The sequence below is a fragment of the Erythrolamprus reginae genome, chromosome 1 (assembly GCF_031021105.1).
Source record: "Erythrolamprus reginae isolate rEryReg1 chromosome 1, rEryReg1.hap1, whole genome shotgun sequence".
NCBI lineage: Eukaryota > Metazoa > Chordata > Lepidosauria > Squamata > Dipsadidae > Erythrolamprus > Erythrolamprus reginae.
In genome coordinates this window covers 314372602-314388801 of record NC_091950.1, presented here as the reverse complement: position 1 = coordinate 314388801, position 16200 = coordinate 314372602, and the positions used below count along the sequence as shown (strand labels likewise).

Genomic DNA, 16200 nt, shown 5'->3' with positions numbered 1-16200 from the left:
CTGCCGTCAGACTTCTATGTACAGTGATCCCCCGCTCGTTGCGAGGGTTCCGTTCCAGGAGCCCCCGCAACGAGCGGGTTTTCGCGAAGTAGCGATGCGGAAGTAAAAACACCATCTGCGCATGTGCAGATGGTGTTTTTACTCCCACAGCGCTAGCGAGGAGCCGAAGATTGGGGGCGGCGCGGCTGTTTGCCGCCGGCATGGGGGGCTTCCTAGCAGCCCCCCAAACCCGGGTTGGGGGTCCGGGGGGCGCTGTCTCTCGGCGCTTTCGAGCTGAGTCCGGGAGCGAATTCGCTCCCGGACTCGGCTCGAAAGCGCCGAGAGACAGCGTGGACAGGCCCGTTCCTTGGCGCTGTCTCTGGGCGCTTTCGAGGAGCGAAAGCGCCGAGAGACAGCGTGGACAGGCCCGTTCCTTGGCGCTGTCTCTGGGCGCTTTCGAGGAGCGAAAGCGCCGAGAGACAGCGTGGACAGGCCCGTTCCTTGGCGCTGTCTCTGGGCGCTTTCGAGGAGCGAAAGCGCCGAGAGACAGCGTGGACAGGCCCGTTCCTTGGCGCTGTCTCTGGGCGCTTTCGAGGAGCGAAAGCGCCGAGAGACAGCGTGGACAGGCCCGTTCCTTGGCGCTGTCTCTGGGCGCTTTCGAGGAGCGAAAGCGCCGAGAGACAGCGTGGACAGGCCCGTTCCTTGGCGCTGTCTCTGGGCGCTTTCGAGGAGCGAAAGCGCCGAGAGACAGCGTGGACAGACCCGTTCCTTGGCGCTGTCTCTGGGCGCTTTCGCTCCTCGAAAGCGCCGAGAGACAGCGTGGACAGGCCCGTTCCTTGGCGCTGTCTCTGGGCGCTTTCGCTCCTCGAAAGCGCCGAGAGACAGCGTGGACAGGCCCGTTCCTTGGCGCTGTCTCTGGGCGCTTTCGCTCCTCGAAAGCGCCGAGAGACAGCGTGGACAGGCCCGTTCGTTGGCGCTGTCTCTGGGCGCTTTCGCTCCTCGAAAGCGCCGAGAGACAGCGTGGACAGGCCCGTTCGTTGGCGCTGTCTCTGGGCGCTTTCGCTCCTCGAAAGCGCCGAGAGACAGCGTGGACAGGCCCGTTCCTTGGCGCTGTCTCTGGGCGCTTTCGCTCCTCGAAAGCGCCGAGAGACAGCGTGGACAGGCCCGTTCCTTGGCGCTGTCTCTGGGCGCTTTCGCTCCTCGAAAGCGCCGAGAGACAGCGTGGACAGGCCCGTCCCTTGGCGCTGTCTCTGGGCGCTTTCGCTCCTCGAAAGCGCCGAGAGACAGCGTGGACAGGCCGTTCCTTGGCGCTGTCTCTGGGCGCTTTCGAGCTGAGTCCGGGAGCGAATTCGCTTCAGGACTCAGCTCGAAAGCGGCGAGAATGAACGGCGTGGGCGGGCGAAGGGCGGGTGGCAGCGAGGAGTTTGCGTGGGCGGTGGGGAAACTCCTCGCTGACGCCAGCAAGAGGGGGAAGACCCAGGAAAGCCACCCAGCAGCTGATCTCCCGGTTGCCATCTACGCATGCTTGCCCATAGAAAAAAACGCACGCATGCGTAGATGGTATTTTGACTTCCGGGTTGAAAAATCGCGAAGTACCCTGTTCGCAATGGTTGGGGACGCAATAAACGGGGGATCACTGTATCTATGTTTCTATTAGTAATATGAAAACAGATTCAGCCCACCCACTGAATATTCTCTGTAGGCTTACCAACTTCAAATAATATTTCTATTTCTACATTCCCTTTAAAGTTTCATCATCTGCATATGACATGTGGTCTTAGAAGATACTCAAGAATATTGCACATATGCAGATATTGATAATGAAAATTACAGAACCTTTGTTACAGAGAAAAAAATAATGAGCTGATTAAGAGATGAAAAGCAATACACTTTTCTCAGTCACATTGACAGTACTAGAAAGGCTATCTTTCTTTTTTTTAAAGGCACTAGGGCTATTTTTTTCCTGTACAAATAAGGAAGAAACCATATTTTTCTCATCTCTATTTAACAAACAGAATCAAACTGTTTCTCACAAAACTTTCCAAGACCACAGATGCAGAATGTAGCACCTTCCCCTAGAAATTCTGTTTCCATAAACTATTAGCAAGAATTACTGTATGCTTCATTAAACAAAGTACACGGCAGATTATGTGAATTTAATAAAAAATAATTACTGTACCTCACAGTGAAATCGTAGGAACAAGAAACCAATGTAGTGGGATGAAATGGTGAAAACTGCAAAAGAAATAAGAGAAACACAAAATAAACCTCAATATATATTTGTGGGTGTGGAAGAGAGGAAGAGAAAAGCATTTAGAAAGAAAAGTTCTTCTGTAAAATAAAAGTACAGTGTTAGGGAACCAAAGGAAAATATTATTTTGTATAAAAATCATCATAAAGTTGCTTGGTATAGCATCCAGAATCCCGTCCATAAATTAAATTTCCAACTTAATATAAAATATCTTACAGATATGATCACCTAAGGAGGTTATGGTACGTGTGTCTAAGAAATAGACTGACCATAAATTCCCCAAAAAATGCAATTAAAAATCCAAACTATTGAAATGCTTAAAACACTTTTAAAACATATCACAGCAATGATATATATCTATGAAAATCTGTTACCAATTCACAAAATAATGAGAGATTATGTCTTCTATTGTGAACACCAAGGCACGAATTCTTTTTAATTACCAAGATAACTTAATCTGGATTCAATTTAACTTAATCAATTGGATTCAAGGATGAAAACTGGCAACAGAAGGTCTTATAATTTTGCCCATTACAAAGAGTAGATTATTAATCATAGCCCTTGACATGAACTGGAAAGCTGAACAAAAGTTGCAGCAAAGATGGAGACTAAGAGCCAAACTCTACTACCCTCATAGCTGATTCCAGCAACATTTACTTTAAACCAATCTTGTTCAAGCACATTCATAAAAAATAGCAATTTTCTTCAGAAAGATTTATAGTACTAAACATCTCCTATTTTTTCCTCCTTAAATGCTGAAACGGCAAGAATGCCTAACAGAAATCTGAAATAAGTTCCATGTTTCAAATCCAATATGGTTTAAAATCAAGATAGTTTGCAGAATCTTCATTTACCAATTAATGGCCTGGATTAGGAAAGGGGTAGGATGTACAATATTTTCACACTTTACAGTTTATTATAGCTCAGGTAATCTGGATATAAAGTCTAAGGCAACCTGACACCTAGCTTTAGTCTGGTGAAGGGTTGTTGGTGAGCAATTTTTAAGTTAGCAATTACTAATTTGCTTTCAAAACAATACTTAATTAGCTTGCTGAGAAAATATACTGTAGGGTACAGGTAGTCCTTTTTTCATACTTATGACTAATGCAGCATTCCCATGGTCATGTGATCAAAATGCAGATGCTTGGCAACTGGCATGTATTTATGACAGTTGCAGTGATCTGGGATCATGTGATTATCTTCTGCAACCTTCTGACAAGCAAAGTGATTGGGAAGCCTGACTTAACAACCGTGTTACTAACTTAAAACTGTTATTTAGTGTTCAGATCGTGCAGAATGCAGCTGCGAGAGCAATCATGGGCTTTCCCAGATATGCCCATGTTACACCAACACTCCGCAGTCTGCATTGGTTGCCAATCAATTTCTGGTCACAATTCAAAGCGTTGGTTTTGACCTATAAAGCCCTTCATGGCACCGGACCAGATTATCTCCGGGACCGCCTTCTGCCACACGAATCCCAGCGACCAATTAGGTCCCACAGAATTGGCCTTCTCCGGGTCCCATCGACTAAACAATGTCGTCTGGCGGGTCCCAGGGGAAGAGCCTTATTTTTGGTGGCCCCAACCCTCTGGAACCAGCTCCCCCGAGATTAGAATTGCCCCCACCCTCCTTGCCTTTCGTAAACTGCTTAAAACCCACCTCTGCCGCCAGGCATGGGGGAACTGAAATAACTTCCCCAGGCCTATATTGTTTATGTATGGTGTGTAGTGTGCATGTTTTAAAATTATGGGTTTTTAGTTTAAATTATTAGATTTGTATTACATATTGTTTTGCTACTATTGTTGTGAGCCGCCCCGAGTCTACGGAGAGGGGCGGCATACAAATTTAATAAATAATAATAATAATTTAATTTATTCACTTAACAGTTGTGGAAAGAAAGGGCAAAACTCACTTAACAACTTAATTTTGGGCTCAATTATGGTCATAAGTCAAGGACCACCTGTACTTCCTCAAGTGGCTTACTGACATTAAGTTATATTATGACAGGACTAGTCCCATTGTCAGTAGGAACAAATCTGGTATAGTGGTTAAGGCTAGAACCCAGGAGCCTATGATTTCTATTTCTTCCTTAGGCTTGAAGCCAGCTAAATGGCATTGTGCAACCTTCTCTCAGACCTAGGAAGCACTTCCAAAAATGCTTGCCAAGAAAACTTGTCCAGGTAGTCGCCAGGAGTTAACCTTGATTCAAAGGCAATAAATAAAACAAAAAAAACCATTGTCTATTAAAAAAATTAACCAGTAAAAGAACAATGAGTTGTTCTTGATTATTTTTCTGCCATCATCATTTTAGTATGCTACTGATTGTTATATTTCTTAAAATCTACCCTGCTGCTCAGCTTTTACCTGATTTTAACATTTATTACTTCTGATATTATTATTTTATATTTATCTTCTTTGTTGACATTATCATTTTTGTATGCTGCCTTAGAATTCAATCTGGTAAAAGAATGGTCTATAAAAATTTTATAATGTAAAACCCACACAACAGAAGGAGACAAGGCCTGCTGAATGAGGAACACAAATGTGGAGCTCATCAAACGCTCTGCTGGGTTTTGTGGACTGCCTGTTTTCACAGCCATTCAGAAATGTAATAATATTAAAATACTAAAACTTACTTTCACTCTTCTTATTGCATATGTATGCCCAAGCAGACTGAATATAGGTTTCCGGGTATTTCTCAGGTCCCAGCCTTTCAAACTGCAGTCAACGGCACCTGTTACAAGTAGGTTCTGATAAAGGAAGTGCACAAAATGAGTTTTATTCTAAGAATACCAACAGCTCTCAAGTTATAAACCTAAAGAATAATGGCTAACAGAAATTTCAATATGAGAAAAACTTTGGAATGCCAGAGATCCAAAGCTAAACTAACAAGCCTATTTCAGTTCATTCCATTAAAAACAGGAATTTCAGGGTGATTTTGAATCAGTCACTATCTGATAGCACAAGACCAAGGGGACACAATCTGAAGTTAGTTGGGGGAAAGATCAAAAGCAACATGAGAAAATATTATTTTACTGAAAGAGTAGTAGATCCTTGGAACAAACTTCCAGCACACATGGCTGGTAAATCCACAGTAACTGAATTTAAACATGCCTGGGATAAACATATATCCATTGTAAAATAAAATACAGGAAATAGTATAAGGGCAGACTAGATGGACCATGAGATCTTTTTCTGCCGTCAGTCTTCTATGTTTCTATGTTTCTATGTTTTGACTATTTATAATTAACAATAAATTAAAGGAAGATCCCAACAATTTAAAGGTAGGAATAAAGCTGTTGGTACTATTAAAACCAATAGCAAATGGAGAATAATCATAATCTGAAGCACTCTAATAACAATCCTAAATCAATAAAAGCAGCTTCTCTGTTGTTTAAAAAAAACATTATTTCCATTTATTTTACCTGATCATATTTGCACCAATCGCAACTTAAAACCTCAGCTTGGTGAGCAGGAATTATCACTGGGAGTCCTGGAGATTTTGCATCCCAAATCCGTAGAGTTTGGTCACCTGAAACAGACACACTAATAAATGTTTCCCACTTACAAATTGTTTAGAAAGGCTGGAGAGATAATTAACAAATTTATTCACAAAGGCTGTTTAGTTCATCAAACAGGTCACTTCATGAATGAAAAATCACTGAATCTTAAAGGAAAAAGTATAACAAGTAAATTTTAAAGAGGAAGAAGTGCTATTAACCATGTGAGGAAACTGATATTTTTAATTATTTTAGTGAACTTTTGAAGAGATTTGATTGTGATTATGGATCACTAAACAGCTGTGCATATTATGCTAGAAAAAATAATTATATCAGATATACAGTATATAATTCTGGGAAAAATATGATATGAAAAATGAAAGTGAGGTTATTAACACTTTGTGGGGAAGGATTAATGCTGCCAGCTTTGAAAGGAGCAATAATCTACAGTTCTTTAAGATGTGATCACTAGATCAAGCTCAGTTTGAAGACTTTTTCCCTCTCTCTAATCTTTCCATTCTGGGCATCTCATTCCAAGTATCTTGATAGCATCGCAGACTGGAAGGATCTCCACCATCAGAATATCCTACGAAAATAGACTAACAATCCTGGGCCTAGAAAGCCTAGAACTACGGCGCCTAAAACACGATTTGAGTATTGCCCACAAGATCATATGCTACAACGTCCTACCGGTCAATGACTGCTACAGCTTCAACCGCAACAACCCAAGAGCACGCAACAGATTCAAACTTAATACGAACCGCTCCAAACTTGACTGTAAAAAATATGATTTCAACAATCGAGTTATCGAAGCGTGGAACTCAGTGCCGGACTCAATTGTGTCAACCCCTAACCCCCAACATTTCTCCCTTAGACTCTCCACGATTGACCTCTCCAGGTTCCTAAGAGGCCAGTAAGGGGCGTACATAAGTGCACTGGTGTGCCTTTTGTACCCTGTCCAATTGTCTTTCCTTTCTCTCACTTATCATATATATTTTCTTTCTTTCATATATCCTCTCCTCTAAGTTCACTTTACCCTTATAGATATTACTACATGTCTATTTTTCTTCCTATGTATTTGTGTATTGGACAAATGAATAAATAAATAAAATAAATAAAAACTGAACATGACTAACTCTGCTAACTTTCCATTCCCTCTTCTGTTTTCAGAATTATCAGTTATGGGACATCTTGGAAGCTAGGAAGGAATCTAAATCCGAGGGACTTTTATTCAAGCTCTTTATTAATATAGCCACTTAAATTTGTAACTTTCAATTTTAATCAGCCCTTAATAGAACCTGCTGGTTCACAGCTGAGATGGCAAAGCAGCTGATTTGTACACTGATCAGCTCCCACCTGGAATAATGTAGCAGTTTGCTGGCTTGATGACTCAATTTCACTCTCTGGATTCTAATCTAGTCTATTCTCTGTTGCTGTCTGGATTGTTCCAGCTGTCCTCCAAACTATCTTTACTTCTCCTTTGTGCCCATCCCTGCATACTAGTGAAAAAAAGAATTTAACTTGATAATTTTAACTCACCAGCCCTTACACATAGGAGGGGAGGGGAAGCTTATTTGGAAAATAAGCTTGTAGCTCAGATCTGTGTTGGCAGTTGACAATTACTTCTCTGCACCTACTTGTGGTCCACTAAATTATAAATTATTAAAAATGTAAAAGGTACTTATATTCTATGGGAATTTAGAGATGGTTTAATGGTCAACACTTCATTGATTCTGATAGCCAATGATGGTTTTACTGAAGCTGTACATTTTAAGCCATGGTATCAAACTGCAATGTACTATATGATACAATTTTTTTGATATTGTATTTTATCAATCTGTACTGAACCTCATAACAAGCAACTGAAAACTCAAGCAACTAACAAAAACTCAAGCAATTACTACTAAAATACTGAGGTATTTAAAAACAAGATTAATCCTTTAGTAGACGATTGCTTGAAAAATGTGCTTTTGAAGACCTGGATGAAGGAACGCTGGGGAGCAAATTGCAAATAGTGGCAAAGAAATATTCTTTTTCCAGCATATTATTAATGCAATATGGGTCCCGTCAACTAAAGAATGTCGCTTGGCGGGACCCAGAGCCTTCTCTGTGGCGGCCCCAGCCCTCTGGAACCAACTCCCCCCAAAGATTAGAATTGTCCCCACCCTCCTTGCCTTTCGTAAGCTGCTTAAAACCCACCTCTGCCGTCAGGCATGGGGGAATTGAGACCCTCTTCCCCCTAGGCCTTTACAATTCTATGCATGGTATGTATGTATGTATGTATGTTTGGTTTTTTATATTAATGGGCTTTTAATTATTTCTAACATCAGACTACTATTGTACACTGCTTTATTGTTGCTGTCAGCCGCCCCGAGTCTCCGGAGAGGGGCGGCATACAAATCCAATAAATAAATAATAAATAAATAAATGAATGAATGAACATCAACTTAGGGACTTTATATACTGAATGTATTTTAGGAACCCCTACTAGGGGAAGAAGTTTTTGTTCTGGTTTTGCTTCTTGAAGGAAATCATATGCATCAGAACGTGTGCCAATGTTTACAGAAGCTGTCCTGGCAGGAGACTATGTAACAGGTTAACAGATTTGGAAGAGACCTTGGAGGTCTTCTGCTCAAGCAGGAAATATAACAATGCCAGGCAAACAACAGCTTTTCATTGGCTGGCGAAACCAAGTAGAGGACCTCATTTATTACATATTGATCTGACCACTCTATAAACATCACAGAAAAAGATAGCTTTATCAGGAAGCCAAGAACATTCTAATGACACTATTTGTTTTCATATGAATGATGTTGATATGGCATTGTTTGCATTGGCAGCTAAAAATAAACAAACAAAAGGGTAATGCTAGATATGGTAGTGTGGTTATAAATTAATGTAAGCCTCCGATTGATAACTTAAGGGTTTCTTGTTCTATGAAATTTCTGGGCAACTGTTGATTCCATTTGCGATTTTGACCTTTTCTCTCGATGCATTGATTTTTTTATTGTCCCAATTTGAGGGAGAGAGAATGCCCCATCAAATCAGCTCTAGCATATCAACTAGCTATCAAACCAGCTGCTAACAGCTGCCACTGAAAAATTACGCTTGGAAATAGTTGAGAGTAAGCAGGTGGGAAACTACTTTTTCCAAGAGTCCACATGAAAAACTGGGACTGCTTGGAGAAATCTAATTATACAGGTAATCCTCAACTTATGACCAAAGTTGAGCCCAACATTTCTGTTATAAGTGAGACATTTGTTAAGTGAGTTTTGCCCCACTTTATGACTTTTCTTGCCATGGTTGTTAAATGAATCACTTCAGTTGTTAAGTTAATGATAAAGTTGTTAAATGAATCTGGTTTTCCTATTGACTTTGCTCATCAGAAGGTTTCAAAAGAGCAATCCCGGGTATTGCAACATTTGCAAATGTGAAAATGGTCATACGTTACCTTTTTCAATGCCATTGTAGCTTCACACGGTGATTGTATGAACTGTTGTAAGACAAGGACTAGCTGTACAAGTCTACAGTGGATCAAATATCTGGACATAAATTGTTTCAACTCCTACCCTCAAAATGATGCTATAGAGCACTGCACACCAAGACAACTAGACACAAGAACAGTTTTTTCCCCAAACGCCATCACTCTGCTAAACAAATAATTCCCTCACCACTGTCAAACTAATCACTAAGGCTGCATTACTATTAATATTTGTCTTCTCAACATTCCTGTCACCCATCTCCTCCCACTTATAAATGTACAACTGTAACTTGTTGCTTGTACCCTTACGATTTATATTAATATTGGTTATTTCCTGATTGCTTATTTGTACCCTATGACAATCATTATGTGTTGTACCTTATGAATTTTGACAAATGTATACTTTCTTCTATCTTCACTGAGAGCATACCCTGTTTCCCTGAAAATAAGACAGCGTTTATATTAATTTTTGCTCCCAAAGATGTGCTACATCTTATTTTCAGGGGACGTCTTATTTTTTTTTTCAATGAAGAAGAATTCACATTTATTCTTGAACAAAAAAACATGACCATTATATACTGTACAGTAGTTGTCATCACAAACCAGCATAACCAGACAAACTGTGAATCCTATCAAGAATTTCTTACTAGTACTGTACTATTATGTACTACTACCGTGTTGGATGTGTTTTAAATCTGATTGATGCAGTGTTTTGGGATGCAATTTATGGACAGCAATGTTATATATGTTGTGTTCAGGAATGCTGCAAAACGAAACGTCTCCTGTCTTACTTTCGGGGGTGACTTATTTTTGTGGAAACAGGGTATGCACCGAAGACAAATACTTTGTGTGTCCAATCACACTTGGCCAATAAAGAATTGTATTCTATTCTATATGTATTTATTTGTTCATTTATCATAACAATCATAACCTTAATGCAGTTCAAGTGTATTATGTATTGATGAAATCAATAATGAAATATGAGTATCTACTAGCAGAATCTTTTATAACCTCTAATCTTTGGCAATAGTTTGAGAGTTAGCTCAAAAATTAAATAATATTTAAAATACTTAAGTTTTAACAGAATTTTGATTCTTAATAGATTAAGAGAGAATCCAATATTCAAGTTTTTAATTATGCAAAAATATACCAATGAAAAATCTTTTCACCAGGAGAAACCTTTTAACAATAAAAAAAGAATTACTGAGCGTTGGTCTAATGCTAGACATATTTCCTATTTCTTAGTATGTATGCACATCCAGCCTCTTGAATCTTTGTCTCAGATTACTTAACCTCAAGGTCCTACAAAAGATAAAATAGACTCTACAGGTCCATCCACACTTAATTGTAATCATAAAGCCAACCACAAGTTTCCTAAATTAAATTTGCTATTGCAGTTACCCAATTATTAGTGTCATTTTTCAACCATTTCTAATATCTGGGGATGCTATCACATATATTATCATAAATTAAAATGTGGCCAGTCAGTTTTAAATCAACACGTCAGTGCATCTGGCTATCATAACTGCAATACCGACATAATGTTAACTTTCCTAATAAGCTGGCAAAGCCAATATGTTCTAACCTAAGCAATTTTTTTTTGTCAACACTGCAAGTCTTGGCCCATTAGGTATATTAAAAATGTCTAATCTTTCTTGGATTTAATAGTCCATTTATATAAAAGCAGATCATCATTTTATACTCATATTTAATTGCCAATGGTGAAAACTCAACACTCTTATCATCTAGCATTTTGAAAAGAAGCTATACTTGTCCTAAAATAACACCACACTTCATTGTATCCCAATTAAAACAGAAGCAGTACATAAGAATCATACTTGCAGAAGTGCAAGATATTTTTTCCCCTTAACAATTTTAGGTCTTTAGTTAGCTTCAGAGACAGACAGTATCTTACATTATCTGCAGTTCCAGATATCTCAACTGTTAATTACTTTCCTACATTGCACTGTGGTCATTAACAGTGCTGTCAAACGCTTAAACATACTGTGCTGAAAATGGAAAAAGAATTAAATTTAGTCCAAAGCTAAATAGCTTGCAACTTCTTCTGTTTACAATTTCATATGCAAATCCAAGATCAGAATTCATAGCAGTAGTGGGAAATATTTAGAAAAACACACCGATTTTAACACAGGTGGTCACTGACTTACGACCACAATTGACCCCTGAATTTATGTTCCTGAGAAATTTGTTAAGTGAGTTTTGTCCCATTTTACGACTTCCTTCATCGCATTTGTTAAGCCAATCTCTGTAGTTGTTAAATTAGTAACACGGTTGTTAAATTAATCTGGCTTCTCCATTGACTTTACTCGTCAGAAAGTCACAAAAATTACATGACCCCGGGATACTGCGATTGTCATAAATATGAATCAGTTAAGCATCTGAATGTAAATCACATGACAATGGGGATGCTGTAAGGGTCATAAGTGTGAAAAATGCTTGTAAGTCATTTTTTTCAATGCCGTTGTATCTTCGGTCACTAAACAAACTTGTAACTTGAAGACTACCTGTAGTGTTGCATAAAAAAGAATGATGTGATTAAATTCTCTGAAGATATATGACAATTTCTTTTTCTAATGTGGGAATATGCTGGAATTAATCCCATCTGAGTTTACTCTAATGCAGTGATGGTGAACCTTTTTTTCCTCGGGTGCTGAAAGCATGTGTGCGTGTGCTATCACACATGCACGAGTGCCCACACCCATAATCTAATGCCTGGGAATGGTGAAAATGGCCTCCCCCGCCTCCCCAGAGGCACTCTGGAGGCTTAAAACAGCCCATTTTCCAACCTCTGATGGGCCAGGTAGGCCTGTTTTTCACCCTCTCGAGGTTCCAGAGGCAAAAATGCCCTCCCCTGTTCTGTTGGGCTCTCTGGTAGACTCCTCCCAAAAATTCACAGGTACAAATTTCAGACACACACGTTTGAAAATTCAAAACAATGTTCTTTATAATGAAAATTCAATTAACCTAAGCCCTCTTTTGGTATAGCAAAGAGCACTCGTCTCCAACCAAACTGCTAATTTGTACAAGCCCCTTATCAGTTCTGTGATACTTAGCTTGCAGCTGTGAGGCAATTCACAATCCTTCTTCTTTCACAAAGTGAAACACACTTTGCTCTAGTTTAGTTTCAAAGCGGGGGAAAATCAGCACACAAAAAGTCAAAGTCAGTAAAGCAGTCACGAAACACAACGATCAGATAATCCTCCACAATGGCCAAACCCACAGGCTGCTATTTATAGCAGCCTCACTAATTACCACAGCCCCACCCAACCACAGGTGGCCTCATTTTCTTTGATAATAATCTCTCAATTGTTGTTGCCTATGCTCTCCGCATGCGTGGCTGTATCATTAACTCTTGTTCTGAATCCAAGGAGGAGCTAGATAATTGATCTCCTTCTGAGCTGTCTGCCACACTCTCCTCCTCCCTGTCACTCATGTCTTCTTGGTCAGAGGAGCCTTCATCAGCAGATTTCACCGGGGACAAAGCAGGCCTGCAGCATGTGGATGTCTCCCCCACATCCACAGTCCTTGGGGCAGGAGCTGGGCCAGAGCTAACCACAACATTCCCCTATCCCCCCGGAGATTCTCCGGAAGCCGAAAATGCCCTCCCAGAGCTTCCAGGTGAGCCAAAAATCAGCTGGCCAACACGCACATGCACAATGGAGCTGAGCTATGGTAACGGCTTACATGCCAGCAGATATGGCTCTGCGTGCCACCTGTGGCACCCGTGCCATAGGTTCACCATCACTGCTCTACTACATATGAATGAAGGCAACTTTTAAATTTCTAATAGCCAAAATAAGTGTTCGCTGTGAAGTCACCTTTTCACAGGTCTTTGTTAACAGTGCACCATCTCAATTTCCCTTTATAGAGAGATTCCAGAATATTTGTCACAGTAAGCATCTACTTTGTGTATCACTTCATACAGAAAACCGAAAGATATTTTGAGGACAGTGTTTTTATTTTATAAAGCAATGTTTTTACATCAAACTGGGAAAGCCAATTGCAAAGATGAGCTCTGCAAGTGATTGATGAAGCATCATCTGAACAAAGTTGATTATGCCTTGTTCTCAATGAATCCTGGATACATTTTAATCTTCTTTACACGATATTCAATTTTGTTGTGCAGGTAGAGAAGAGAAAGCGTTCCGGTGTACAAATTAAACCCTTTAAGCTATCAGGCAGTTTTGTTGTTCATATCATTTCTTTAATGACATTTTCCACATGACTGGCCTTTTGTTATCAGAGAGACAACGATCAGGCAATGTCATCCTTCCAAGCTGATCCCTAGCTATTATTAGCTTAAAAACTGCTACTGATATTATAATAGAATGGTCTATACAGATTTAACAATTCCAGTTCTTTATCAAGATTTCCGATTCTGAACAAAAACTGAAACAAGTGAGAAAGCACGCCTAGAAATACAGATGACTGAATGCAGTATTAACAGCTCTGCAAAGTGCTTCCCTCTTTTCGAACATATTTAATGCTGAATACACCTTAATTGAAATGCCATTCAGGCAGGCCCATTATTTTTCTCCGCTGTAATCTTTTCCCTCCTTCACTTCCCTGCTTACGGCTATAATTTGCACAACTGCAAGTTCTTAAATACTCGATCACATTTTATTCATTTCCCTTTAAATCTTTCCTTTAGATTTTACACACTTTTGCTGACAATTTGATTAAGAGCGTGCTGACGGAAACTGAAAGCATCTCTAAAGCTGTCAATATTTCAGAGTTTGCTATTTATTCACATGTATTTTATTTACACCAACTTACTTTCCTCTAGAGAAGCACAGAGACGTCTCTGGAGAAACACTGTGGTAATTGCTAATAAAATTTAGACCCAGCCCAAGTAAACAAGAAAACGTGGGAAAGAAAGTACCATTGGCTTACCTGAACGGTCTTCTATATGCACTGCATGGAGAGTCCAACATGGGTCAAACTCTAGACAGTTGTTAGGGGCTGAGTTTAAATTGAAGTACGCCCTCTATCTGCCTTGCTGGTCAGTTTCAAATAAAGACAGAAAAGAAAGGTCCATCCAATGAAGTACATGGTAAATGGAAGCTGTGATCCTGGGCCAGAAAAACCCGGGTGGGTTTGGACTCTCTATGCAGCGCAGAGAAGACGATTCAGGAAAGCCAATGGTACTTCTCCAGTCCACTGCTAAGGAGAGTCCAACATGAGATATAACCAAGCTATCCACTGTTAACCTCTCCTGATTCCTAAGAGGTCAATAAGGGATGTGCATAAGTGCACCAGCGTGCCTTCTGTCCCCTGACCTAATGTTTCTCTTTTACTAGTCTCATGTATATAAATATTATTATATCTTTGTATACCACCAATATGTACTTGACAAAACAAACAAATAAATAAAACAAAATACAGCGACTACTTCAGCTTCAACCACAACAACACAAGAGCACACAACAGATTTATACTTAATATTAACCACTCCAAACTTGACTGTAAAAAATATGACTTCAGTAACCGAGTAGTCGAAGCGTGGAACTCATTACCAGACTCCAGAGTGTCATCCCCAAACCCCCAACACTTTACCCTTGGATTATCCACGGTTGACCTGTCCAGATTCCTAAGAGGTCAGTAAGGGGCAAGTACAAGTGCACTAGAGTGCCTTCCGTCCCCTGTCCTATTACTCTCCTATATCTCCTATACCTTTCTTCTATTCCTATATCTTTTCTTCTATTCTTTCATTGATATGTTTTATTTCTATATCTTCTCTTCTATTCTTTCTTAGATATATTTTGCTATGAGTATCTCCTCTATAACCTTCATCATGTATTTTACTATGTGTATACCCACTAAAACCCTCATTGTGTATTGGACAAAATCAATCAATCAATCAAATAAACAAACAAACAAACAAATAAATAAATATAATTGTCCAGCGCAGGAAAAGGCTGGTCCAGGGGAGCAGGACTAGGGCAAACCCTTTGGAAAACCTACCACCTACTGAAAGAAGACTCTGCTGATGTAAAAATAATCTAGTCTGCAATGTTTTACAAAGGTGGAAGGAGAAGCCCATGTAACAGCTCTATAGGTGTCCTCGATGGAGGCCTGCCTGGCCCAGGCCACTCAGGTGGCCGTGCTATGGGTGGAGTAATTCCTCCAGGAACAGGTCTGGACTGACTCTCATATGCTTTGGCATATGGCGCACCATATTCTCCAGCTGGCTCCACAGATCTTAAAGTTGCCAAGTTTGGGGGGCCCTCCCCTAGAAATTAGATTGCCTCCGCTCCTGCTGGCTTTCATAAAACCATGAAAACATGGCTTTGCCAATGGACATGGGGATGTGGAAATGCAGCAGGGGCAGTAGGCTGGTTGTATAGAGTGTTATTGTTAGATGTGATTCCCTCAAGTATGAATTTTATTATGGTTTATATTTTTTTCTTGTTTTTTCAAATTGTTCTTGTTTTTTTTTTACAAATATGTTCTTAAATGTTAAATTGGTAGTGTTTGTTTTAAATGTTCGTAGGTTGCCCAGAGTTACATATATGAGATAGGTGGCTATATAAATTCAATTCAATCCAATTCATAAATACTGCATAGGTAGTTGCAACCTGGCCTCTGTGATGAGCAAAGTGGGAATAAGTTGTCAGCAAAATAAAACATCTGCATATATGATTGCATTACATTTTGTGCATTATATCTTAGCTTATCTTAAAACTAAGAATATATAACAGTGGGTTGGAATCTCAGGAACCATAGAGCTTCATGAGGAAGCTATGCCATGTGGTACTACTCTCCTGAAATTAATGCAAGGGTCTTTTTTAAATCCTAGGTCTTACACAGATTTATTATATATTGCATGTTTATTTAAAAACCAAAGATTTGTCTTGGCATTCCCAAGCCCTTAGGCATGCTTTAAGTAGCTCCCTGGATTCTAGCCACCGTCAACATTAGTGACCAGATACAATTTCTATCAGATATCTCAGTTCTGGACTAGGACA

The 16200-nt window shown here is 39.9% G+C and overlaps 1 protein-coding gene across 1 annotated transcript in view; it reads right to left on the bottom strand.

The window, feature by feature from the left end:
• The window catches only part of PEX7 (peroxisomal biogenesis factor 7), a 60678-nt gene that overhangs the window by 23959 nt on the left and 20519 nt on the right, over positions 1–16200 (bottom strand). The window contains exons 6-8 of the mRNA XM_070739886.1: positions 5656–5762; positions 4867–4980; positions 2159–2214 (exon numbers count right to left, since the gene is read on the bottom strand). Of these exons, the coding sequence (XP_070595987.1) occupies positions 2159–2214; positions 4867–4980; positions 5656–5762 (277 nt within the window). The remainder of the gene's footprint in view (positions 1–2158; positions 2215–4866; positions 4981–5655; positions 5763–16200) is intronic.